Source organism: Sparus aurata, chromosome 11 (genome assembly GCF_900880675.1).
Source record: "Sparus aurata chromosome 11, fSpaAur1.1, whole genome shotgun sequence".
In the NCBI taxonomy this organism is placed as follows: domain Eukaryota; kingdom Metazoa; phylum Chordata; class Actinopteri; order Spariformes; family Sparidae; genus Sparus; species Sparus aurata.
In genome coordinates this window covers 28,310,846-28,336,144 of record NC_044197.1, presented here as the reverse complement: position 1 = coordinate 28,336,144, position 25,299 = coordinate 28,310,846, and the positions used below count along the sequence as shown (strand labels likewise).

Sequence of the window (25,299 nt, the reverse complement as noted above, 5' to 3'; positions counted from 1 at the left end):
TGTCTAGATAGACACACCCTGAGGGTGACTAGTCGAGCTGAATGGTTGGTGAGCAGGGTGACCAGCTGTTTTGCTGTTTGCCTGACTGGTGCCATAACTGATATTAAGATCGTGATAAATGTCACGCTGCCGCTTGGTTGATTGACTCCTGATCCATCTACAGTTCCTGTACTGTAGTACTTTAGTTTGACCACTAGAGTGTACCAGAGTGTATCTTTACCTTATGCACTAGTTTCCCACTTGAAGACACACTGTAAATCCTTTCAGAGATTAATAATTTAATGCCTTGATTGAATAAGTAAACATTTCAACTGATGTTTTACTCACTAAACTATGAATGTGTATATGTGTATAAAGTGTTGTCCACTTTGAGAGTTGAAAACTACTGCCACACACACACACACACACACACACACACACACACACACACACACACTCACACACACACACACATATACACACACACACACACACACACACACACATATACACACACACACACACACACACACACACACACACACATATATGCAAAGAGCATTATTGTCTCTCCCATGAGGGTAGAGCAACTTGATGTTTTCAAGTCAAGACAGAGTGGAGATGAAAGAGAAAGAGCAAAAGAGGGAGAGTCTTTTAGAAAAGGCTGAGTCAAAGAAGAGTTGTGTGGGAATAGTGGGGACTACTGGGGAATAGTCTTTCTTTCTTACTTTCTTTCTTTCTTTCTTTCTTTCTTCACTATCAGTCAATTAGTTAAGACATGTTGTATTATACTGTCATCTGTTGTACAAGAAGATGTTAAGTTCATTTTATTAGATACATTTTGTTTATTTGGTGATAAAATGTATCTATTTTGCCACAGCAAATCTGTTTTGTCAGAACTCTGCAGGTGTGGTTTGATCAGATTTGACTGACAGCAAAATTTATATGTGACATCACATTAATCACATGGAAAGAGCGCGAACAAAAACACAGATATGTACATTACTAATGTGAAATAATGGAAAATCTTGCAGGAATGTTCACGTGTTCATGCAGAATCTCATTGCTGATAGTAGGAAGCTGATTCAGAAAATAGGTTTTCAGGGTGTTTAAGACCTTAAGACTTACAATAAAGACCTTTGGCTCAACAAACCCTTCTCTGTAACATTTCCTAATTCCCTGCAGAGACTAGATTCAGCTAGTGTTCAATTTGGCCAAATTTCCCAACATTTTACCAAGTCTAGCGACATGAGCCCCACTGCACTGCATGTATTTTCTATCTGTGTATGTGACTATGTGAATAGCTAAAAGATCACATCACTGTGCATGTGTTAACCAGACTAGAATCTATAGAGATGCAACAATGAGTTGATTGAAAGAATTGTGTCTCTTTCAAGCATAAATGTCATAAATTAGCTGGTTCCATCTTCTAAATGTAAGAATTTGTTGCTTTATGTTGTCATTTATGACATCAAGCAAGATTCCTGGAGGTTTTAGCTACTGGTTTGAAAAAAAAAAAAAGCTATTGGAAGATGTCACTTTAGCGTCTGGGAAACTATGATAAGCATTTTATTTTTACAACTTTTGACAGTTTGCAGACTGAACAATCAATCAATTAATTACTGGCCTCTTTTGAACGCCCTAATATCTGGTGACATTTTAGTGTGTACATTTATTTAAATGTTTTTTTGTGTCTGTTCTGTGAATCCTACATTAACTTTCCTCTGCAGCCTCTACTGCATTATTGTACTTTTCTTCATGTCTACTCTAACCTTTTGTTGTAATTTCAGTATTTATGGTACAATTGTTCTCCACAGACACTTCCTTCCCTGCGTGCATCCATCCTACACACTTGTACTGCACATAATCGATGGCCTCATGGCACTAAACAATGCAAGGGTCACCACACTGTTAATGTACTTTTGACCTTTCTCCCGGATATGACACAGAACACCTGTACAGTCTGTACATGTGTGCGTGCATCAACATATGTGTTTTCCTGCACACTGGAAATGCAAACACACCTGGAGTACCAGAGCTGACAGCTTCATTTTCACATGTACTGTATTATATAATACCAAGGATACAGAAGCTCCATTTGCGGTCAGCACACACACTCACACACACTGTTGACACATGCACACAAAGCTAATTTGACCAAATAAAACTACCCACAAGTACTGTTTGTATATGTGTGCGTGTGCACATTTGAGTGTGTGTGTGTTTCTCTGTGTGTGTATTGTTGGCTCCCACATGTGCGACCTGCTCTCGTGGGAAGAACTGAGTTTGCTTTTCAGACTGAGGTGTTAGCATCCAAACATATGAGCTAATAGACAGAGGAAAGGGGTGATGGATGGGAAAGGGAGTGGAATGGATAGTTGGGGGGATGGAGAGGAGAAGAGATAAGGTGTTAAAGAGAGAAAAAAACCCATGTTGAAGAAAGTGAAAAGCGCTGTTTCTTTACAGCTATAATGTATTATGTAATCTTTAATAAGAATTCTTCTTAGATTTTTGCTGATATCTGATATTTTTCTAACTCATTTTGGTTGATTGCTGATGCAGATACTGATATATGCACATATTTTAGTCCACCTGATAGCAGAAAACATAAAGTTTCTCCTGCTATGGAATTAACGTGTTATTATGCCACTACTCTGATGGCCTTGATGAAGACATAAATGCATAAAGACAGAACAAACTAATAAGTGAATGTTTAGCATTGCATGCACATAACTAAAGCAGCATCTTATTGCCGGTCATTTTGACAGACATTTTTATTTGGGCCCAATGGTGATATTCCATTTTGCAGCCTTTAGGAGGAGATACAGATGATGTGCTAATATGACCACGAATCCCTTATTCTTATAAAGAAAACAAAAATTCTAGGATTCTCTTAGATCAGTGTTGCCTTAACACAAAAAGCACAATAATTAGGCTAAATGCAGTAATAAATGGGATCATGAATTAAACCTGGAATATCTGATTGACTGAAGACTCAAGGTTGTGCAAATGTTTTGATTGACATTCAGGAAGTGTTGAGATTTGGTACCTGACCTTTGCTGTGCATATGTTTAATGCCTCACAGAAGCTGGACAGGTTAAGTGTAATAAGGACATAGACAGAAGGAGATGGAAACACAAGACAGTGAAGCACATCATATGTCAGCTAAATGATATTGTGATAATGGAATGATCACCCCTCAGTCATCACCTCTCTTTGACTGAGGAAAGCTGGGACTCAGGTGGTGTTTATGTGAATATGATTTACAGCAGTGTCACAGCAAACACACAGTGGCAGATATATGATTTAAAGGTGTGTTATCCTTGTAGCTTGGGGGCAATTGGATTAACTTCTCTTATGAGTGATGTTTACATTGCAGCCAGCAGAAACAAGTGAATGTAATATCATATCCAGCTTCAGGCCATTAAAGTCACTGATGATGAGGGATTCAATCAATTTTCAAGATTTTTACTAAACATTTAAAATCTTATGTAACTCGGCAAATATTTTAGAAGAGCTAGTGGTATTGTAGGCACCACCAAAATTCCTTTATACATAAAGCAGATTTGCTCTCACGACTTCATGGACAATTCGCTAAATCAGTTGGAACTTAATGGCTGTGTTGAACATAACAGTTTGCTTATGTGTTTGTGCATCTTATATCTTTGTACCATACATCCAGTCCCAGAGATACTTTGAGTGCAACTACAGAAAGTCAGTGCAATGTTTTAAGTATACGTCTCTGCAGAGTGATAAGAAAAAGTCAATTTCTGTGCAAAATAAATCCTTCTTTCTGTATGCAGTACCACAAGCAACATATCTTCAACACTTCCCATGTTTTTTTAACGAAAACAATAAATCCAGACAGACAGAGTTGGCAGGGTTAAAAAACACAACAACCCAGGTGTTATTCAGTTAGCAGCTGTAACAGTTTTGTTTATATTCTCTAAATAAACAAGCATATTTGTCGTTCTTACCTTAACATAGTCCACCGTGGCGTCTAGGCCGGCCGCGGGCTCTCTGGGGAACACAGACAAAGACATGGTCCGGTTTAGTGAACACATCTTCCTGCTGGACCCAAACTGCTGTGTGTCGATCTTCAGTTACTGCTGAGTTGGTTGTGTTAAAGTCCAGGTGGGTCCTTGACTGGTGCTGATGCTGTGTCTTTAGGGACTCAGACACTGCTCAGCTCTTTTAGGAGATGATATAGTTCAGTAGAGGTCTGGCAATTTTTTTTAAAGGTTCACTAGGATGTTACTTGTCCAAACAAGCAACCATGTAAGCCATATGCTAAAACAAAAAGTACAGCGCTACTGTAACGCTGGCATACAGAGGTGACTGTAATCGTAGTGCTGTCCTAAGTGTCCCAAGTTCCTCTGAAAGAAAAAAGTAAAATAAAACCAAACCTCACACTGAGCTGCTTTAAATCAGACTCTTTCTCTGTCTCACTCACTGTCTGTCTCTCACTCTGTCTTTCTTTCGCTCACTCAGTGGTAAACATGTTCACTCACTGCCTGCCTGACTTGGCCTCCCTCCCTCACTTTCTCTCTCTCCTCCCCCACCATAACACACATCACAGCCACACGCCTACCACTGAGAGTCCACTGACAAATTCACAGAGAGGTTAGAGTACACAAACAGCAACAGAAGCTTTTCTTTTTTCAATTTCTTGCTTTTTGGACTTTCTCATATTTCTTAATTTATCCAAAACCTGTTTATAACCGCATCAGACGGGAGGTTGACAAATTCTAAATTCTAAGTTTTCTAATCTTTTACTAGATACTGTTTTTCAAAGGTCAGAGAAAACAATTTCATGCATTGTCTCTTTGTTTGTTTTGCCCAGCCTTATAAGGTCTTCATATAGTTTACCCTTCAGGACATCTCACTAATGTCAACCCTATTATTTCTATTGCTTTCTATCTTTGCCTTCAGTATTGGTACATGAGAGCATTAATGTGGCACAGAGTCTCTCTCTACAGGAAGCTTACAGCCAGGGGCTCAGCAAAAGAGGTAATTAGCTGAAATCCTCGACTACGTCCGCAAGGTTGGTAGTTTAAATCCCTTAAGCCTACACTGGTGTTCCCACGGGAATATTAGCACAGTCCATTACTTACCAAACTAAAAATGTTTAGCTCTAAGCCCTCTCGATTTAATATGGGCATAAATAATGAGTGGGATTTAGTTATGTAACTAAACAGAAGCCTCCATTCACAACAATGTATAGTCATTATTCATAGAAGGTGGAGTGCGCAGGACTCTCCATCACACTCAGGAGCTACTGCAGAGCAATAGAGGATTCTGATCCTGTGCCAGGTCTACAGATCTCGAATCCAACATATCCTGACATTTATCCCACAGTATATGAACACAAATCTACACTAAGGTGTCCGATGGTAGCAGGAACACAATGAAATACTGATCATCAAGACTGGCTGTTATTGTTTTATCATAGCATTAACATCTGTGAGAGTTTTCTATACTAACTACAGCAAGCTGAAGTGCTCACCAGTAGGCCTGTCATGATAACTATCGACTTAACTTACATATGTTAAATTTTTCACTTAATTTATCTGACAATTGTAGTCACTAGCTACATTTCAAGACTTGATGCACAAACAATGATCACAAAACATCATGGTTTGTATGTTAAATATATTAAACTACCCTGAACAACATACTTCAGATCACCTCCATCTTTACAAACTATAGTAATCAAATGTTAATTACAAATGAATGCATCAGTAGTGACAATGATATTATTTATAACAGTATAAAACTTGGCTCATTTTTTGACATTATGAGTATTTTTGATACTGTAGGTATATTTGACTTATAATACTTGTATACTTGTATAATACTATAATACTTAATAGGACTAATAGATGAATTGCAAGATTTTTACTCGTTTCTGTTCTACATGCACATCATGGTAGAGTAGCATACACATTCTCAGATGAAGAGAAGGAGGAAGTTTGAGGAAGAGAAACGCATGACAATTCTGTGTTCTCAAATATAACTACATTCAGATGTTCAGTTTGATACTGACAACTCATTTTACTCGTGCGTGTTGCTTCGTTGGAGTCAGTGATTTACTGGACCTTTGATTGGCCCCAAACCGTCACCGCAGCAACCACCTGCCCCTCGTAACCCTGCCCTGGCTCTCTAGTCTGAGGTAGGAGCGATGAGAATCGCCACATACCAGACAACACCCATATAAACCCTCCTGTAGTTGAAAGTGCTACTACTGAGGGAAATTCCCTTTTCTACTCAGGGAGGTCAAAGGTCAGGCACACAAACAGAGCGGGAGCCCTGGAGCTGATAGAAATAGGGTCTTAAACCCAGGTGAATGATGGTCTCTAAACCCTGCATCCTGATGGATGTTTTCCATATTTTTTCTCCCTGATAAGGTTTACCAAGCCTGACTGTAAATGAGCTGAAACAAAGTATTGTTAGAGTAAGAAGGCCAGGCATTCCAGACTACACAAACTGACCACAGCTAACTTGGCCTTTTTCTGCCCATACTGCTGAAACAGCATCAGACACTGGATTTTTCTGCATCTACAACCACAAAACTGACCTGCAGCACAGACAAGAGACGGAGCGACGAAGACTGGAAGCGAGTGAGAGGAAAAAAATAACACGAGTAGGGAGGGGAGAAGCAGGCAGAATCCGCCACAGTCTTTTTCTAGCTACTGTTGTTCTTTGCTCTTCACCACACAATACTCAGCATGACCACAACTGGTTTCAGTGACGGACTATACCATATTTGTGTGTGTGGGAGAGAGTGAGAAAGAAGGACAGAACATGACGGACAGACAGTGGGAAGAGTTCAGCGCAGCATGTAGAATCTTCAGGCAGCCTCCAGAGGTCAGTATGTTTTCAGAATAAAGATCAGCAGCATCAGTGAAAAGTTAATAGCTGTGTTTCCGATCCACAACTCTAACTACTGTATATACACTAACCATTATAGTTTACTGTTTCGGCAGTTGATATGCAACGAATGAAATAAATACACAAAATGAATGTAAAGCATTCAATGTACAATTCTTAAATGGCATTGTATAAGACACACACATCAATCAGTCTAAGTTTGGAAAGAAAACAAAGAGAAAGTAAAAGTAGATTCCAGGAGCCATCTCCCCACTTTCTATTGATGTGTCCCAATTCCATAATAGATCCTGTTTTTTAGGGTTTTGAGTATGACAGGACTCCACAAAGAAGTGACACAATTTTTCTTTTTAAACTGCTCCGGGAACATCTTACTGTAGCAAACAATAGGACAATTTTACTGTCTGTGGAGTTTAATTGGCAGTGTATTTTCAAAGGCCCAGTTTATGTTAGTCAGAGTTAATCAAAAATTGATGATGCGTAAGTGTTTTGTATACAAACTGCAATAAATATATCTTATGACAGTAACACTTGAACTGTGTACACGTTAGAATGTCATTTGAAATGTATGTAATTTGAAATTGGGATGCAGTACAGGTGTGAGTAGCTCCTTTTTTCCTGTCTGCATCTCATTGTGGGACAATAGCTTCTAACAATAACACAAGCCACTAAAAAAAAAACTTGTTAGAACTAAGAGTGTTGTATGAATTTTAGGCGCATCAGGTGACTCTCAAATCTGGTACCAAATCAGGATCTCATTTTCCACTACACATTACCTAAACAAGGCAAACACATGTTTCCAGTGCTTATATTATTGTCATTTTTTAAATATTTCACGACAGCTAAAATATGTATTTTTTTTTGCTTTAAACGGAAAATATATATATATTCCTTCTCATTTGCAGAAGTAAGTCATCCTTCTATCACAACCTGATCTTTGTCTCCCTCAGTTTGTCAGGGTAATACATCAGATATGAACACATTTGGATTTTTAGTTGATTAATATTTAAATCTTTGTCATTTAAAGGAGAATATAGTGTATATATTCATGAATAGTGTAGTATCCTGTAGAGACTACTAATACATATATTGTATAGAATTCAATTGCATATCGAACTGGGCCTACAATAATGTTGAGGGGCAGCCTACAGTGCCATGTATGAATAAGTCGGCAACAGCTGTATCATGGCTAATGTCAAAACATTGAAGATCCTAGGTTTGAAGCTTTTTGTCTTATTTGGTTTAAAATGAAATAAGTGAATCCATTCAGAAGGGTTTGAACTTCAGCTTACCTATGTTAATGAAAGGAAGAGTTTAATGTGTCAACAGTCTGTCACCGTCCATCTCTTCTCAGTTCCCTCTGATCCCTCTGCCCTGCTCTTTTTGACTCTTTCTTTCTGCTTCTGTCTCCCTCTACCTCCCCCTCTTCTGCTCCTGGTGGTCTGCTGACTGCCCACAAAGGTCAAAAGAAAAGATAAACTGACCAATCAGAAGCTAGTGCAACATAAGGTCAGGGGTCATAGGTCAGCTGACAGCATGAGCGATGGAAAGTCAAGACCGACTGGCCAGTGGTTACATTCCTTAGAGATATACACGCATTTATCTTTTTATAGAAAACTCAACCGTGAACTGTGTGGAGCTTCAAAGCGTCATAAGTCAGCTGGGAAGAAAGGCTGGAATTTTGTCAAACTACAGTTTAAGTTTAAAAACATCAGTGTATTTAAATCAAACATTTGAAAATTTGGGACTTTCTTTTCTAACTACATAAAAATGTGCAGACAATCTGTAAGGGCAGTTCTTTGAAAAAAAACTTTAAGTGCTTGTACTTTTACCCCTGAAATGAGATGAGATGTTACTTTCCAGGTTTAAGTATTTTTAAGTATATATATACCTTGTGTAATTACAAAACTTAATGGACTCAAAATATCGATCCAAAACATTAAACTTAAGGCCAAGGAGTTGATTGTCAATGAGTGAAATAAGCTAACAAAGAGAGAAATAAATATAGACACAGTCAAAATGTGTGCGTAAGATATCTGTCATACCTCCTTTGTAGTTGTGAAACTGTCAAGTGTGGCCAATAGTTGATTGTACAAAACGACACCAACCTACCAGAAAAGACTCAGCTACAGAAACATATCTGCATCTCCAGTGATGTATCAACTCACTAAGCTCATTTACAGATAAACAGAATCTAAGGGCTGGAAACAAACTTGACTCTTGTCTTATGTGGTGGGGATTTCGATAATAAGAAGTAGAAGGACAGCGCAGCAATAAAAAATTGCACCAACTTCACCAAGAAAGGTCCAACAACAGAGTCAGAGCATGATCCTGTTCATTATTTAGCCACCTGCACAGGTTAAATTTGACCTGGACAAATTGTCCTGCTGCATGTCAGCAGTCTATGAAATGTAACCCGCACAGAGGCAGAGAGATGGAGAGAGTAGACAAAGAGCTCACAGTAATCTCTGATCTGTCCTGCCACACCCTGACCTACAAAGGTAACCCAACTGCTGGGGGCTGCCACACGCACCCACAGACACACACACATGCACGCAAAGCTGGCTACATCAGATACAGTCTGTTGTAACTCTACACTATAGATAGAAAGATGGGAGGACATGATGAGGGATGAGGTGTGTGTGTTCCCTCTGAAGTCTGGTTAACTGCTTCACCCCCCCAGGGCTCTTACAGACTTGCCCTTCTCCATCCAAACTCTCTCTCTGAGTTCTTGCTCTAAAGAGGAACAGTTTGAGTGAATAAAGTGTTTCCTCAAGAGCATGGCGAGTCTCAGGTGATTAAAAGTACGATAATAATCCTCAAACTGACATGGTATGCCTTTTAAGTAATAATCCACCTACATCCGAAGTTCAGGATTAATGTTCACTGCCAACAGACTTGAAAAGTCTTGCTTCTTCGCAGCATAACTTCATAGCGGATACAGTGGATTCCAATGGTGACCCACAGTCACAACAGCAACAACCCTGTCAAAATATATCAAAAAGTTCCTTGAAATTTCTCAGACCAACCCAACACTGAGCATGCAGGTCAACAGTGCAGATGTGAATCATGCTTCATTTTTACATTTTTGTCTTTGTCGATGGAGATAGTAGAGAAAACACGGGTGAAGTCAGGGGATAATGTGAAACAATGGTCCCTGGCTGGAATCATACAAGCTTTGCAATAGCGCTTCTCTGCAACTAAGACAGTACCAAACCCCATTTTATTGCTACTATTAAAATCCATACTAACTGCTGTAAAACTCGGCTGCTGTTCTCAACAGGGAAGAGAAACAGAGACACAACAGAGAAGCAAGCTACAAAATCTTTTGAGAGCCATGTTTCAAATCTATGCACGGTTTAAAGTGATTTATTTGTCATTATACAACACAGGGCTGCATAAGGAAATGAAAGTTTATAACTCCATGCTACATAAACAGAGAACAAATCAGTTATTCAGGCTATGAACATAATAGACACGTAAACACCCAGAAAATAATTCTGTACAGAGTAGTTAAATCTCCAAACATACGTTTCCGGTGGAGTGTTTCTTTAAATGTGTCAGTGTAATTATTTATAATATCGTTGGGCAATATGGACTTAAAATTGTTGTTAATCACAAGAGAAGTACATTGGGATTTATATATGTTTCTTTATGTGTTTACCTGTAACCATGGAAGTCATCGATGATATTTTGGACCAGTGGAGAGGTCATGGGTTGATGGATGTGTCCAGAAGAAAGTGATGTGTTCTGCTGTGTGTTATTTGCTCTGGGGTCCCAGGTATAGTTTCCATGGATAATGTTGGCCCCTCCTCTCTTGCGTCGAGGCAGAGTTCCATGAATGGAGATTGGGTGGTATGCAGCAGCGGGTATCTCTGATAGGCTGCTGCCCTGTCCTAGAGGGAGACTGGAGGAAGGTAAAGGGAAGTACTGAAGCAAGCTCAACGGAATTAAACAAATTAAAACTGAGGACTTTTGTTTTTAAAAAATCTTCCAGATGGGGTTTTGTTTTCTCAAACCCCTCTGATGTCCTTTATGATTCCTTTATGATTCCACATACGTATTTCAAGTTAAGAAAAACTTTTCTTTACTTTACTCACAAGTATCGACTTGTTCCAGACTTTACTGAGGAGTTTTGATGTTGCTTACTGTACACACTATAACATACTTAGATGTTTATGTCTGTTCAACATCAAATGGAAATATGTGATGTCTCGTACATCATTGTATGGATTTTCCCCTCCAATTCAACCTTTCATATTTCTTTGAATTTTTTTAAATTGGTGTTTTGTGGGTTTGGACAGGGTTTGTCCACACGACATGCAGTTATAATACAACGGCTAGAGAAGGGGAAGATAATTATTTTTGACATTTTCTTTCTTGGGAACAAAACTGTTTTGTTTTGATCTGCTAACTACATGTAATACTAGTATTTGGGTTAAACAGGAATCTTCAATTTCTTAAAATGAGGAAAGAAAAGTCAGTATACATTATACAGGCTTGTTTAACTCGTTAATTCAGTCAGACCCTGATTTGATGCAAGGGTTCTTTCAAGACCAGTGTTTTTGTGCTGTGAGCCACTGTTGGTCACCCAACTCACCCAGGTCTGGAGCTGAGGAGGTCCATGGAGGAGGCGAGGGAGGCCTGTAGCCTCCTGGAGGAGCAGGTGCTGCTGCTGGGGACACCGAGGGAGTTGGAGGGGACCCCAGGGTGTGCAGTGCCTCCTCCGAGGGTGTGGTGTGCATGGAGGGACCTGGGCAGACTGGCAAAACGCCCCTCTGCCATCATCCTTAACTCTGGAAAGAAACACACAGGGAAACACAAAGTCAGACAGAGAAGACTTAAATCCAGTATTTTGATTTAACTTTGGATTTGTAAAGTTGAGTTACTGTATACAGATGTTTAATAGCTATATTAAGGTGATTAATAGAGAAAAGCAATTAACCTCACAGAGGGAGGTCCTACAGACATTACATTCTTTCAATACACAGTTATGTAACCATGGGATGAGATTTAATGCTACATTGCTGTACAGACATATGATCTCAAACACACAAACACATATTGACATACAATACTAACTGAGATATAATATTGTGATACATGATACACACATAACGAGAACCAGTACAACAGGTGCCTCCACCACCACCAGTACACTTACATGGCTGACACGCTTAAATGACCTCTCCCCATGACATACATACAAAATACACATGGGGGGATATAGCTTGTCATAACATGACATCAAGCCACAGTTTCAGCTCTGTAATATGATTCTGACTCTGTCAAATTTGAATGAAAGGTTTAGGGAATTTCCTGAGGTAGTTGTAGAGACAACCAAGACTGAGATGGTGACATTTATTTTAATTAAGTGTGTTTTATGAGGAATGAACAAAGCAATTAAGCCTGCCTTAACTTGGTAGAAGAGAGAAACTTGACTTCTGAAGGCGTTTGATTGTATTTTCTGTTTGGTAAGGATAATCTGTAGATTTTACGAGTTTATTCATGACACTAAAAGCTTAGAGAGAGCTTACGAAGCACATAAAAAACTTTCCACTGGCATAAATCTCTCAGCTGAAACTACTGTATGTGGGCAATCGGACAAAGTGGTTTAACATGACAGGACAGGCCGAAGTTACCTGCTACTACCTACAGTAGATATCTCTTCAACACAATACATAGATGTATTTGGCATGACATTGACACCATTGTTTCTTCACATTCTGCTGATTATGTTTTAGGATTTAGAGCCGGTCTGACCCTCTGCCTCAGTATTTTTCACCAATGAACTCTGAATGTCATGCTTAAAATTCTTCCTATACCAGTAGGGATTCTACTACAAATTTTTCTCTAAAAATATAAAGAAGAAGAAACTATTTTTCTTTGCCCATGACTTGGATCTTGTCCAATAAAGGACAGACAAGTAGTTATAAATACAGAGAGATGGACAGGACAGATAGGTTGGCAGTGACGGAACGCTTTAGACAGGTTCTTGATAAATTCCCCTGCCATGTGATGATGACTGGACAGCATGCTATCTTCTGCTCTGAATCACTCTCAGTGCAGCAATTAGTCATACTGTACAAACTAAAATACCATCAGCTGACAGACATGTTGGCAGACTGGATGGTACAAGATTTTGAAATCCCTCTGGACACTAGATTCTCTTTACCTCCCCCTCTAGTCTAATCAAACCTAAGAATCTGAGTGGATTAGCTAAGCTGGTGTTTGTTATTGTGTCTCCATTTGGCCAACCTGATAAGGATCAGAGAAACAGGCTGGAGAGGAAACTGTTGGGCTTAGAACTGTAGTAGTCTTGCCAGATGCAGTCACTGACAAAAAGGCGCTAAAGGCAATCGACATAGATGCTGGTGAAAAATAACTTGAAGTCAAGAGGATCAAGTGTAAAAGTCATGACTTGATATCACTGTGTTCTTGATGGTTATGAGCGAAAATGTACGTACATACGTCAAAACGTACATATTTTAGTTATTTCTAGTTAGTGAAGTTAGATTTCATCAGTGATGTTGACAGGGATTGCGTCCCTATCCTTATATGTTATAGTCTCCCTCAATGTCCCACCCACAGCACTAACTGATTGGTTACACTTCACAAGTTAATAGTTAATAATAGTTAATCAACATTGAAGGCTATGTCACAGACAGGCAGGTGGCTCCAATCAGCGAAGAGCATCGCTAAATTTATAATAAACATCAACAATCTCATGATCTACTTCATGATCTACGCCTTTTCACTGTAGCTCTGCATCTGCAATTAATAATAAAAAAGTTAAGTTAGACTCTAAAGTTCGAGTCGAGTTTGCTCAGAGTATTAACTGCCACTGACTTATCAGTTAATCAAAACATACTTCAACCCCTTTACTCGTTATATGAGATCTTAATCGTGGCACCTATCCACCCACCATGAGACGCCGCTACAAAAGTTAAACATTTCATATCATGTTATGGCCCACTTAGCATAACAGTGCAGCATTTCGGTTTGAAAAGAGAGAACTAACAAAGTGAACAAGTACCATTAGCCAGTATTTGACTTACATACAGTTGGGTATACAGGCATACAGTTGGACTGCCATTCCTAATTTAAAACCCGGCGTCCCATTCATTATCATCAAACTCTCTGAAAAATGCCCAACACATATTTGAAACCCTTGCTCCCAGCCAGAGTAGCAGGAACAACAACTTTATCAACTGAACCAAACATGCTAATCAATGTAACATTATTCAACAGGATGGGAAGAAAGCAGCGTTAATCTATAAACCTAATAAAACTACCACAGTTACTGGCCAGCAGCAACCAGGGTCTGTCCTGTATATTACTTATGGAATCTAAAACTTCATCTAAAATGGTCAATGTTGGAAAAAAAATAACACAATATAATCGTTCCACATCTTCATCACAGTTTTTTTATGCAACAACCACAGTTGTCCAATCGCAGTGCTGTCATGACACCTGACTATGTCCACATCCCAGAATTGAAGCAAAGGAAGAAAATAAACAGTTTCAAATTTCCTCCAGTATGAAGAGTTTTCAGTGTCAGGCTTTTTCCTTTTATTTGTGCAGGTGCAGCTGTGACCTGGCCATCTGGCACACCGAGACAAATCCCAGTCAGACACTTACACTCGCTTACACCAGGCCCATCTTACCTTTTCACAGACCCTACCAATTTATCGATCATTATCGTCAATTATACCATGGTCTGGGGGAACACTCGATTCTAATTGGCTGCAGGGTGTCCATTAACCCCTGATATATGGACACCTACTAAGTAGTTCCAGTCAAATTGACTGTTCACCGCTGTAAATTAATGCGCTAGCTGGCATATCAAATCTTAATATTTTATTTCCAGCACTGAGTGCAGTCTGACTGTCAGTCCTTCAGTGTCTTATCCTCTGAACACCACAGGGTGGCGACTGTAACACACAAGCTGCAGAAAGTTCACTTCCCCTCTAAACTTACTGCTACGCTGTTCAACTCTCTACTTCAGGCTGCGGCCACAGTAACGTTACACACGGCCGGTCATTTGTTCGTGAAAATCTTGCTATTGATTTGGGGACAATGACATGACTGGTTAGTTAGCTAATAGTGTTAGCTAGCATACTGTCAAATTATATTTACTGTTTGTCAACCGTATGCAGTGTTATTGACTTTGAATCTTACTAGCATAGCGTTAGCTTTCTGGCTCATCGCTGAGCGGACTAGAATATCTCCCGTTGCCAACTCGTATCTATGGTCCGTCCTATTTACTGGAGGAGTGAACAACGCTTCCGTTGCATAAGAATCTTACGGGAGAGTAATGACTGTTCCAGGTATTAGTCAAACCCTCAGGCGTTACCAGGGAAACTAAGTTATGGCTTGTGAAAAACTTTATATTTTGATTGTAAAACGCATGAAAATGTAAATTAATAGTCCGAATTTCTATTCTTTGGCACGTGACCATGGTATAAGCGGGATAATGCCCTTCGAGGTGTCCATAAACAGAAGTTAATGGACTTCGCGGAGGCAACCGTCCGACGCGCATTAGGCCTCCGCGTCGTCCATTAACTTTTGTTTATTGACACCTCATCGGGCATTATCCCTTACATAACCCACATAGAAGTTTCACAGGTATCACCCTCGACTGCAGTGTTCAAGCTAGCAGCTATACCACTTTCAATGGTCGAACTTCACTATTACGGCTACCAACTGTTTGGCTATCATGAACCTCAATAGTTGCAGTGTTGATCAGGAGGAGCTTGGAAGCGTTAAGATCGACATTTCATGTTTGGCATGAATTTATGTTCTGAAAATGAACCTAACCCTAACCTATCATAAACCTTTTGCCATAGCACTTACCACCACTGCCCTATTTGTTGTAAGAAAAAACCCTGAGTAACTAGTATTTACATGTTAAGCTAACTAATTAACATTACATCGATGTCATCCAGCCTGCAGGTGCTACTGTGTGATGTGACTGTGATGTGGGATGGTTCACAGCATGCAGCTACTCAAAATACTCTTGTCCATAAACTAACGTTGCCATTTGAACGTTATATTACCCTTATTTTAACTTTTAACTTATCCCTTTCAGATGACAATGTCATCCATGGGGGAGCTCTGATAGAAATATAGGAAAATATGTATATGTATTGATATATATTTCCAGGACAACACAAGAGGCCATTTAGCCTTTTCTCTCATTTTCCATGTGTTTTCCATGACTGGAAAATTGGTCAACTATTTTACAGGTTTTCCAGTACTTGGGGAACCATGTGTTAGCAATAGTAGACTGTGAGGAGTTTTAACAACTGACTGAATTGAACTGACTAAACAGTAATTCTGTGCGGAAAATCCTTTAGCAGAAAAATGCAGTCACAGAGCTTTTACTGGAGTAAATGATAACCACAATAGCATTCAAAGAGTTCTTATTTAGGACATTCTGCTTGTTTGTTATTTCTGGGACTCAAATGGGAGAATCGATGTTTGGCCTATTTCAGCCCAGAGATTGGGACCACAGGGAAGCAGCCACCCTCAGAGATTGTGATTTATTCATAATTATTTGATAGGGATGGACACAATATGCTTAGTTAAACAGTAGTGTTTATTGCAGCTGCTGATTTGCTGCTGCTGATTCGCAACAGCCATCCTTTAAGCAGTTTTTATAAGACTAATAATTAAAACAATGATATTAGTAAATTAGGCAGTACCAAAAGGAACAAAATGCCTGTCAACATTTCTAAAATTTACCTTTCTTCAAGGACAATTTTAGAACTGTTAACATACTGGAATCACTTAGAAGAAACATATTTTTATTGCATTACAGATAAGCCACAAACTCTTTGCTGTGAAAAAAATCAGATAATTTTAAATGTCTGTGGGTAAATAAAGGATTAATAAGGAAATAAAGAAATGCAAATAAATAGTTGGCACATCCCTGATTCTTTAGTTTAGATTCCGTAGTATTCTCAAACATCCGAGTTAACCAGTTCAGAAACAGAACCCTAGTCAGAGGTGGTGTTAAACTACAAAAACAGTCAATATGTGATTTGAGAGTGATTTTAAAGAAAGGAGTTTCTTTCTCTAACAAAAGGTCATTGTCTGAATACAGAAACAAAGAACATTATTACCCAGTCAGCCTGCTAGCTCAGTATTTAGTACACTGCTTTTTTACTGATAAAAATATGAAGGAGAAATTAATATTTGACAAGCGATCAATGGGCCTTGCAGCTTAGTGAATACAGGAAACCTGGAATTGAATATTAAAGGGGAACCTAACCCAACTTCAGCAGGGGGTCACTCAGCTCCCAGCTTGTGATGATGAATGTCAATAAAAATGCAAATATAGGTTTAGGGAGAGGAACAGCTGGCCAGTTTAAGACTTTTCAGCATGACAAGTAAAGTTTATACACACACTCACTAACACACACACAACCACACTGTAAAAGTCCTGTTAAGGCATGCTGGGTCAGTGTGTGGATTCCTCTGAGGGGCCGAACGACTACAGGAGGAGGACCTATTATAAGACCCTCCGGGAGGGTCAGCTGTGTGTTTGTGTGTGTGTATTTGTGTGTGTGTGGCCCTGACCATCTGCCAGACACACACCCTCCCCTGCAGAGGAGAAAGGACCAACTCTCACTGAGTGAAAACACAGACACACAGCACTTACGCACATGAATACTTTGTCCATTAATCTTAATAAATAAATTATTCATGCAAAGAGCTGAAGGAAGTCATGGACGAAAAGGTGTAAAAAACGTCACTCACACTCTTTCTATCTCTTTCTGCTTTTACCTCTCCTCCTCTTCCTCATCCTTCGAAACTCTTTATTTCACTTTTTTGCCTTATTTAAATCACTTGTCTCTTCTTTTGACTCAATCCCCACTCATCCATCTTTTCCGTTCTCTTTAAATTGTGAGCCCCCCTCCACACAGACATCCCCTCCCACCTTCTGTCTGTCGATCATGATGTCAGCTCTTCTTTTGCCTCCTGAGTTCGTCACCTTCTTTCTGTTCTTTGTCCTTCCACCTCTCGTAATAATAGACTTTTCCCTTTTTCCCCTCCTCCTGCCTCATCCTCTCCTCCCTACAGCTGTTCAGCCACCGGCTACATCAGCCTGCATCACACACACACACACACAAACATACCACCACCAGAAATAAAAAGGGAAGCTAGTTTCAAAAGCTCTACCACTATTTAGTTTAGGTTAGTTTCTAATGTGAGCTACATGGTAGCCTGGCTTGAGGCATGACTATTATTGTTATGTTTATATGCAGTTTAATATTTAGAATGGCCATTAAACTGTCAGCTGGAACTATGTTCGAGATGTACCAATATAGAGTTGCAAAGTGAACAGGGTTATTTTGGTGTCCAGTGTTACAGGAACAAAAGTCACGCTTCATTATCCGCATAGACAATATTAGATGTCTTAGAGTTGGTGTACAGGATCTGGATTACAGATGTTCTCTGATACTCCCTAAAATGCTGAAATTGCATAGTTGCACAGATCTGATACCACAAAATGTATTTATTTGGAACGGTACCCTCCTACTTTCCAGCAGCACACCAGTATGCAGTTTTTTTTTTAAGCACTGGTATCGGATCGGCACTTGGTATCGGGGTAAGAAAATTGTATCAATACATCTCTAAGCCAGATGAGCATGAACTGGAAGTGCTCGGAGCGGCAGCACAAAAAGCTGGAGCGCTCCTGAAAAAAACCAGCTGAGTACAGCACTTTCTCTATATTGAGCAGCATGAACAGAAGATGTGGTTGCTGCTTCTCGGAGCTGTTAACGTTTGTCATGTTGATCAAAGGCATATGAGATGTTGGAGCTAACCCTTTAAATCAACCTTTATAGCTGCATTAATCTCATTGACAATTGTTGTCAGAAACGTTCTACCTCTGGCACATGAAACAAAAAATCTTCTATTCTTTATCCTGCTCACAAAGTCCTGACAGTGGGGACATACTCCAAAAAGCAGTGGTTTCCCCTACTTCGCAACTCTAACATTTAAATAGATGTCCACCATCCAATCAGAAGTGTTTGCCTTGACCATGGTATAAAAGACAAAATATTCCGAACTGAGGTCTGCTTTGTTACCAACATTAGTGAGGCCTTGGGTTAGGAACACTAGTGAAGCCTTGGGTTAGGAACACCATCACACTCACACAAAAACACACACACAGATTCTTGGGTGGGAAACAAGTGCAGATTAACAGGAAGAGGAAATGGTAGTATAAACATTTAGACGACAGGCAGCTCATTATTAAGAGTTAGTAGTAATAAAACAAACATCTCTCTTACTTCCCCTCCTCCTTTTCACTAGCTCTCTCATTCTTTCTATAATTCTATCTCACAGGGTTGAAGAACATAACTTTCAAAATAAATCTAGTTTAACTTAATGTAATCCCCCCTCCCCCGTCTTTTTAGCTAATCATACACATCAGTCAGGAGTCTGAAAGCTTTGTCTTTAATCCACTGAAGTAGTGGTTTTAAAAACTGGGCGTCTGAGGACCACCACTGGTTCTTCAGGTAGTTCAACAAGTCCCAGTTAATTCACTAATACCATGGCTCACTGTGCGTGTGCGGCAATTTATATTTGACCGAAGTCATCTGGTTTATGCAATAAAACACGAGCACTCTACACAATAATATGATTTAAAAATGAAATGGAGTTTAAAAAGCAACTGTCACATGCTGCACTAGTGGTCTCTCATTACACATGCACACAATAGGGAGGTTAACACAAACATCAACATGTTTGGGAATGAGGGGTTTCCTCTAGCAGGCTCCAAGTGTCTTCCTGCTATGGCATGCACACACACACGCACACACACACGCACACACACACACACACACACACACACACACACACACACAGTGCATTAGTAAAACCACCCCTGGCCAGAAGTGAACAATAGGAACAACTGTCACATGACCGCTGTTTAGAGCCAGTCTTTGTTAGTGAGAGAGAGAGAGGTGTCCTACTGCGCTCTTCAGTGCGCGGGCCCACAAGTGTGTGTGTGTGTGTGTGACATATTAATGAGGCTGTTATTAAATCCCACAGCAGTAGCTGCCATTTAATACTTTCTGAATCTCTCACACACACCACCTACCCTCAGTATGTGTGCTCATTTTATATGTCTACTGTGAAATGCAGAGATGGACAGACTGTGAAAATATGTGTTGACCATGTACAGTCACCGAGCACCAAGCTGTGAGCCAGTCAGTCACAGAGAGACAATGTCAGCTCAGAGAGCCAGTGGTGGAAGATTTAGCTCCTTAAGTAAAATCAATAGTACTACAAAGTAAAAGTCATCCAAAAGAAGTAAAATATGTACATACAAAAGTAAGCAAAAACCTAAATATCGTCAATCAACAACTTTACTATTTGAAATGATGTCCCAACTACATCAAAGACAGCAGAGAACTCAGAGTTGTCCTTGAAATAAAAACACTGCTACAATTACAACATGATTTCATGAAATTAAGTGTTTGCGTTTATACGTGATCTGTGCATGACTGGGTTGGTATTAGCCATGATTCCACTGAAAATTAAAAATCAGTGAAGCTGCAGCAAGTGCAGGTACTGAGTTCCAAAACTGCGTCGCTCTGATAGAGAGGGCTGATCTACCAAACCCATAGTATTAGTGCAGTATTTCACGGTCAACTCCATCAGTCGTCCTTGTTGTCCTCCTATTATCCGACCATAGTGTTATCAACTCATTAACCACTGAATTATCATCAGCAAGAGAAACAAATTAGGAGGTTTTACCTTTGCATAATGTTACAGCAATGCTAACTTGATGGTTGAAGTAATAAAAGTTCATGCTAGACTGGCATGTGATGACGGTGATACAGCAGTTATATTAACAAGTGTGTCAAGTCTTGACGTTTAACAACAATGCATGATGCAGATGAATATAAATACAATACTTTAGAAGACAAGGGTTGCCTTTTACAAAATGTGCGTATTTGCTTTCTTTCCAAGACTTAGATGGGAAGATCAACATCACTCTTTTGTGTGTATGCTTAATACGCAGCTAAGATCAGCAGTTGTTGACAACAAGACTCAAGATAGTCACTGGTGAAGTAGCTAATATTTCCAGCACATAACTCCCGGTGAAATCAGAGTTTGTCCTGTTGGAATTTGGTTCTTGTATGAATTACACAACCAGGATATTCCAAGTTAATTAGTATTATTTCACCTTTAAACAGTGGCAGACTAGCTATTTCCCCACAATTCCAGTCTTTATGCTTCACCGAGCTTAGCTACCTATGTCCTTGGTCTAGCTTCCTATTTAGCATACAGACAGTGCAGACATCAGAATGCTATCTTTCTTCTAACCTTGATGAGAACGCAATGACACAATGACCACATTTACTAAAAAGTTGGACCATTTCTTTATCAAAAACAAGTTGCAGATTCCAACTTTAAGTATTTACAGTTACAAATACTAGTAATGACTTCTTTCAGACTGCTTAATTATTGATGTTTGTCATGTTGCAGTGGGTCTAACTGGTACCACAAAAGTCTAAATACTTATGTTGCAACTTAACCTGGATATGTGCCTAACAAACCCTGTGTATATGTACCATGTGTGTCTCCAAGTTAACTGACAGCTACGTGGGCATCAGAGAAAGGAAACAGAGTGAAAAGTAGACCATTTCCTTCAAAAAATATACAACAGTTTAAAGTTGCACAAAGTGGTACTGCGCAAGTGAAATACCAGTGTCCCAAAATTATAGTGAAATAAAGGTCTTGAAAATTAATATTTACGTTTTTACTTTCAGCCTCTGCTCTGAGTCAGTCAGGCTTTGTGAGGACCACTAGTCACATAGTGTTGACGGCTGGATGGAATACCAACCATCTCATCCCACTGGGGCAGGTAACACAACACCACACACACAACAGCATCACTGCAAGTACACAAAGTTAAAGCTGAGCTCTGTGAATCTGACACAGACACATTTCAGCATTAATTAAAAGCCCGATCTAATTTGCTCAGTTTAACACAGCTACAAGGTTCAGACACACCACTGACTAATGTCTGAAACAACCTGCTGCATGTATGTGTTTAGCTGCACAACAAACAGAACATCAGCACTACGCACACACAGATGCACACATATGTCTGTCTCTGTCATCATCTCGTGGGTGGCTTGCTGTTTAAAGACGTGTTGTCATGACCGAAAGGTCAGAGTTTCAATCTGAGCAGCAGTCACTCAACCTGTTAAAGTGCTTCTGAGCAAGAAGAACCTCAGAGCCTTTATAACCATATGCTCCAATAAATATTGATGACTCCAGCAATATCAAAACCTATAATTTATCATGTTAGTGTAGTTTGACTGCTCATATTAAATTAACTTGTTGCACTGCTCAAGCAATACTGTCTCTGTTAAGCAGACAGTAAATGAATCAGTAATTGCATGTATACAGAAAAATAAACTCACACAAAGTTATGAGCTTATACTAAACCTTAAACAAGCAATCTCAAACAGTGGTGGAATTTAACTTACTCAAGTACTGTACTTCAGAACAAATTTAAGGTACTTGTACTTCACTTGCATAATTTCATTTTGGTAACACGTCTTCTCCACTACATCTAAGGGTCAAATATTTTACTCCATTATATTTTTCTGGTAGTTTTAGTTACTAATTACTTTAAACATTTCAGATAAACATTTTGTACACCCCATCTGTCCAGTCAAACCATTTAACTCCACATTTGGTTACTGTGTTTCTGATAAACTGTTTTTTGAAGCTAAATGAAGTATTTAAAACTGTCCTTCAACTAGCTGGAACATTGTATTGTCACAAAGCTGAGAACACGTGAAAAGTCTTTTTCAAGAATACACAGGACAGCAACACTGAACATATGATGATCTTACAGAATCTGTTGCATTGCTGTAGAGTAGACTACCCGCCAGTATAGGAAGTAATTCAAATGAGTTTAACTATTAACATCTACAGCAGTGAAATGCAGCATATAAATTAACACAGCAGTGGAATTAATCAAAAAAACGCAACAGCTAACCTTAAAACACTTACAGAGACACTTTTTTTTTATATTGAGTACTTTTACTTTTGATTTTGATCTGAATACTTCTTCCATTACAGCTCAAAAGAAGTCAAACCCTTGCTCAAAGATCTTGATCTTATCTGTCATATTTCATGTAATCGTTTCCTGCTGGGCTTTCTCCACAGTTAGCACCACCAATCACAGCAACCACAGTTACACCCAGTGCCTTGGGAGGGCAACTTATTGCTCAAAAAGTCCCTGAGCAAATCTAACTCACTGCGAGCTGTAAACAATTCAACCAAAGGGGATGGAGAGACGGACTGCTGAGAGATGAAGAGGAGGCATGTTAGTGTAGGGAGATGCACCGGAGTCACAGTCTGTTTTTTAACTTCTAATCCATCTATTTAAATCTGCTTCAAATCTATGATCCATTAGTCCCCAATCGCTTCTCCTTTTTCATTGTTATTGTTTTTATAGTTATTTGCTATTTGCCTCTGCTGAACATGTAAAGTGCCTTTGAATACCTTATAAAGCAATACAAAAATAAAATTCATCATTGTTATTATTAGTTTTGATCATTTAAAGCCTTAAAAACGAAGATGAATGAAAGAGCATCCACAGGAGAAGATGACCATCAAGATTACTGGCTCACTTCTATCTGCCCCGCTATCAAACATTCCAACACACCTACTGTATACATGGATACACATGCATATAAACACAAATATTCTCTTTCCTACCTGTCAGTGAGACCTCTTTCCCTCTTTGTGATCTTTTGCTCTGCGTTATCTTCTACTTTTATATACTTATATCAAAATTCCTTCATTGCACAGTTCGTTTGAATGACTGCTGACTAGCTGACCGGCTGGAAGACGATACACTCACGCTCCTTCAGACAGGCAACAACAAGTAGCACTGCACAATCATAAGCCCTGCCCTCCTCTTTCTCTCTCAGGGGAGTGATTTGCGAGCACCCAGCCCCTCCTCCTGCTCTACTGTGTTTGGGAGGAGTTTTCTTTCTTTCTTTTTTAAGCCGAGTTGTCTCTTGTACCCCACCTCCCTACCCAACTCCTGCCCCCCAGCACTGAACAAAACTCTCCCTGCCCTCCTCTCCTCTCCTCCACTTCCACCTCCCCCACCTCCTCCTCCTCTCCTCTGTGTTCCCTGCATAGCCTCATATTTCATGCTCCAAGTCTTTTTGTTTGGGACCTCTTACACCAACACCTCCAACTAGTCTGGTATTTGGAGAAGATTTAGATGTGACCTAATGTTGCTATTTGTAGAGTTGGGATGAAACAAAAAAAGCCTGATCTCAGCATGAATAGGACATATTTGAGAGACTTAAGGTGCACTTGTGAAGTTTAAATACTTGACTCAGTGTTGAAGGAAACGTAAATCAGCACAGCGGCAGAGTCTCACATCTTTTTGCAGTGTTCTTATAACAAATATGGAAGGAATGTTCTAAAAAAGAGTTAAATTTCATCTGGTGAAGCAGATGAAACAAGTAGAGGAGCTCATCTTGTGTCATTACATCAGGTATGAGGTCATGTTGACCGCGCGTGTGTGTGTGTGTGTGTGTGTGTGTGTGCTGGCTGGCTGGCCTTCGGGACAACACTCTCTCCTGTCTTTGTCCTCCTGTTCCTTTGTATTGTCTAGAGTTGATAACACCCAGACACGTGCACGTGTGTGCATGTTTGTGAATGTGTGTGTGTTTCCTTTTAGACAATACAAGGAGCCCATCCTGCCGCTATGAAAGCTGAGATGATCAGATGGCCCATATTGGACTCACACACATACACACACAGACTCTGCCATGTACATGTAGGTCTTTAGATCTTGAGCTATTCACACCACATTTGTTAGGCTTGAGAAGCCACTCAAGAGTATGCGGGTCAAAATGGCCTCATGGTGGTAAAGGAATCATAATGTTTGTTTATTAACTTCTGTGTAGAAAACCCTTGCAACACAAATTGTAACAACATTTTCCCTTAAGTAACATTGGAGACCTAATTTACCTGTTGGGCCACAGACTAAGCAAAATGACAGCTTGAGTTTACCTTTAACCGGCGGGGTGAGACTGAGATGCGTTGTTGGGTAAATATCAAAGACGATAACTAAGCAAGTACATAAAATAAGCACAGTAGCAACGAATGTGAGAGTTTGGACCACCATGTTTTACCATTTATCTTTAAATTTCACAGTTTCACGGCCGATATAATTTAACAAGTTTGCTGATTTCCCATATTTTCACAATGTAAATCAGCAGCCAGTTTTCTACACAGAGGTAACAGTTGTTCTTACAGCCACATTGCGGTGATTTGGTCTGTGGTAATCAGTGTTTGGTTGAACAAAATATTGTAATCAGATTACATTGTTTAGTCATCCCATAACATATGTTGTTCCTTGCATTA

The 25,299-nt window shown here is 39.5% G+C and overlaps 1 protein-coding gene across 4 annotated transcripts in view; it reads right to left on the bottom strand.

Annotated features, from left to right (window-relative positions):
- Positions 1-25,299, bottom strand: part of bcar3 (BCAR3 adaptor protein, NSP family member) — an 81,472-nt gene that overhangs the window by 28,420 nt on the left and 27,753 nt on the right. The window contains exons 1-4 of one of the 4 annotated variants that reach the window (XM_030433705.1): positions 23,629-23,792; positions 11,468-11,663; positions 10,532-10,774; positions 3,957-3,999 (exon numbers count right to left, since the gene is read on the bottom strand). In XM_030433705.1, coding sequence (XP_030289565.1) covers positions 3,957-3,999; positions 10,532-10,774; positions 11,468-11,655 — 474 coding nt within the window. In that variant the 5' untranslated portion in view covers positions 11,656-11,663; positions 23,629-23,792. Of the gene's footprint in view, positions 1-3,956; positions 4,000-10,531; positions 10,775-11,467; positions 11,664-15,723; positions 15,739-17,658; positions 17,665-23,628; positions 23,793-25,299 lie in introns of those variants that run through there. The other 3 variants (XM_030433706.1, XM_030433707.1, XM_030433704.1) reach the window with 3 other exon arrangements.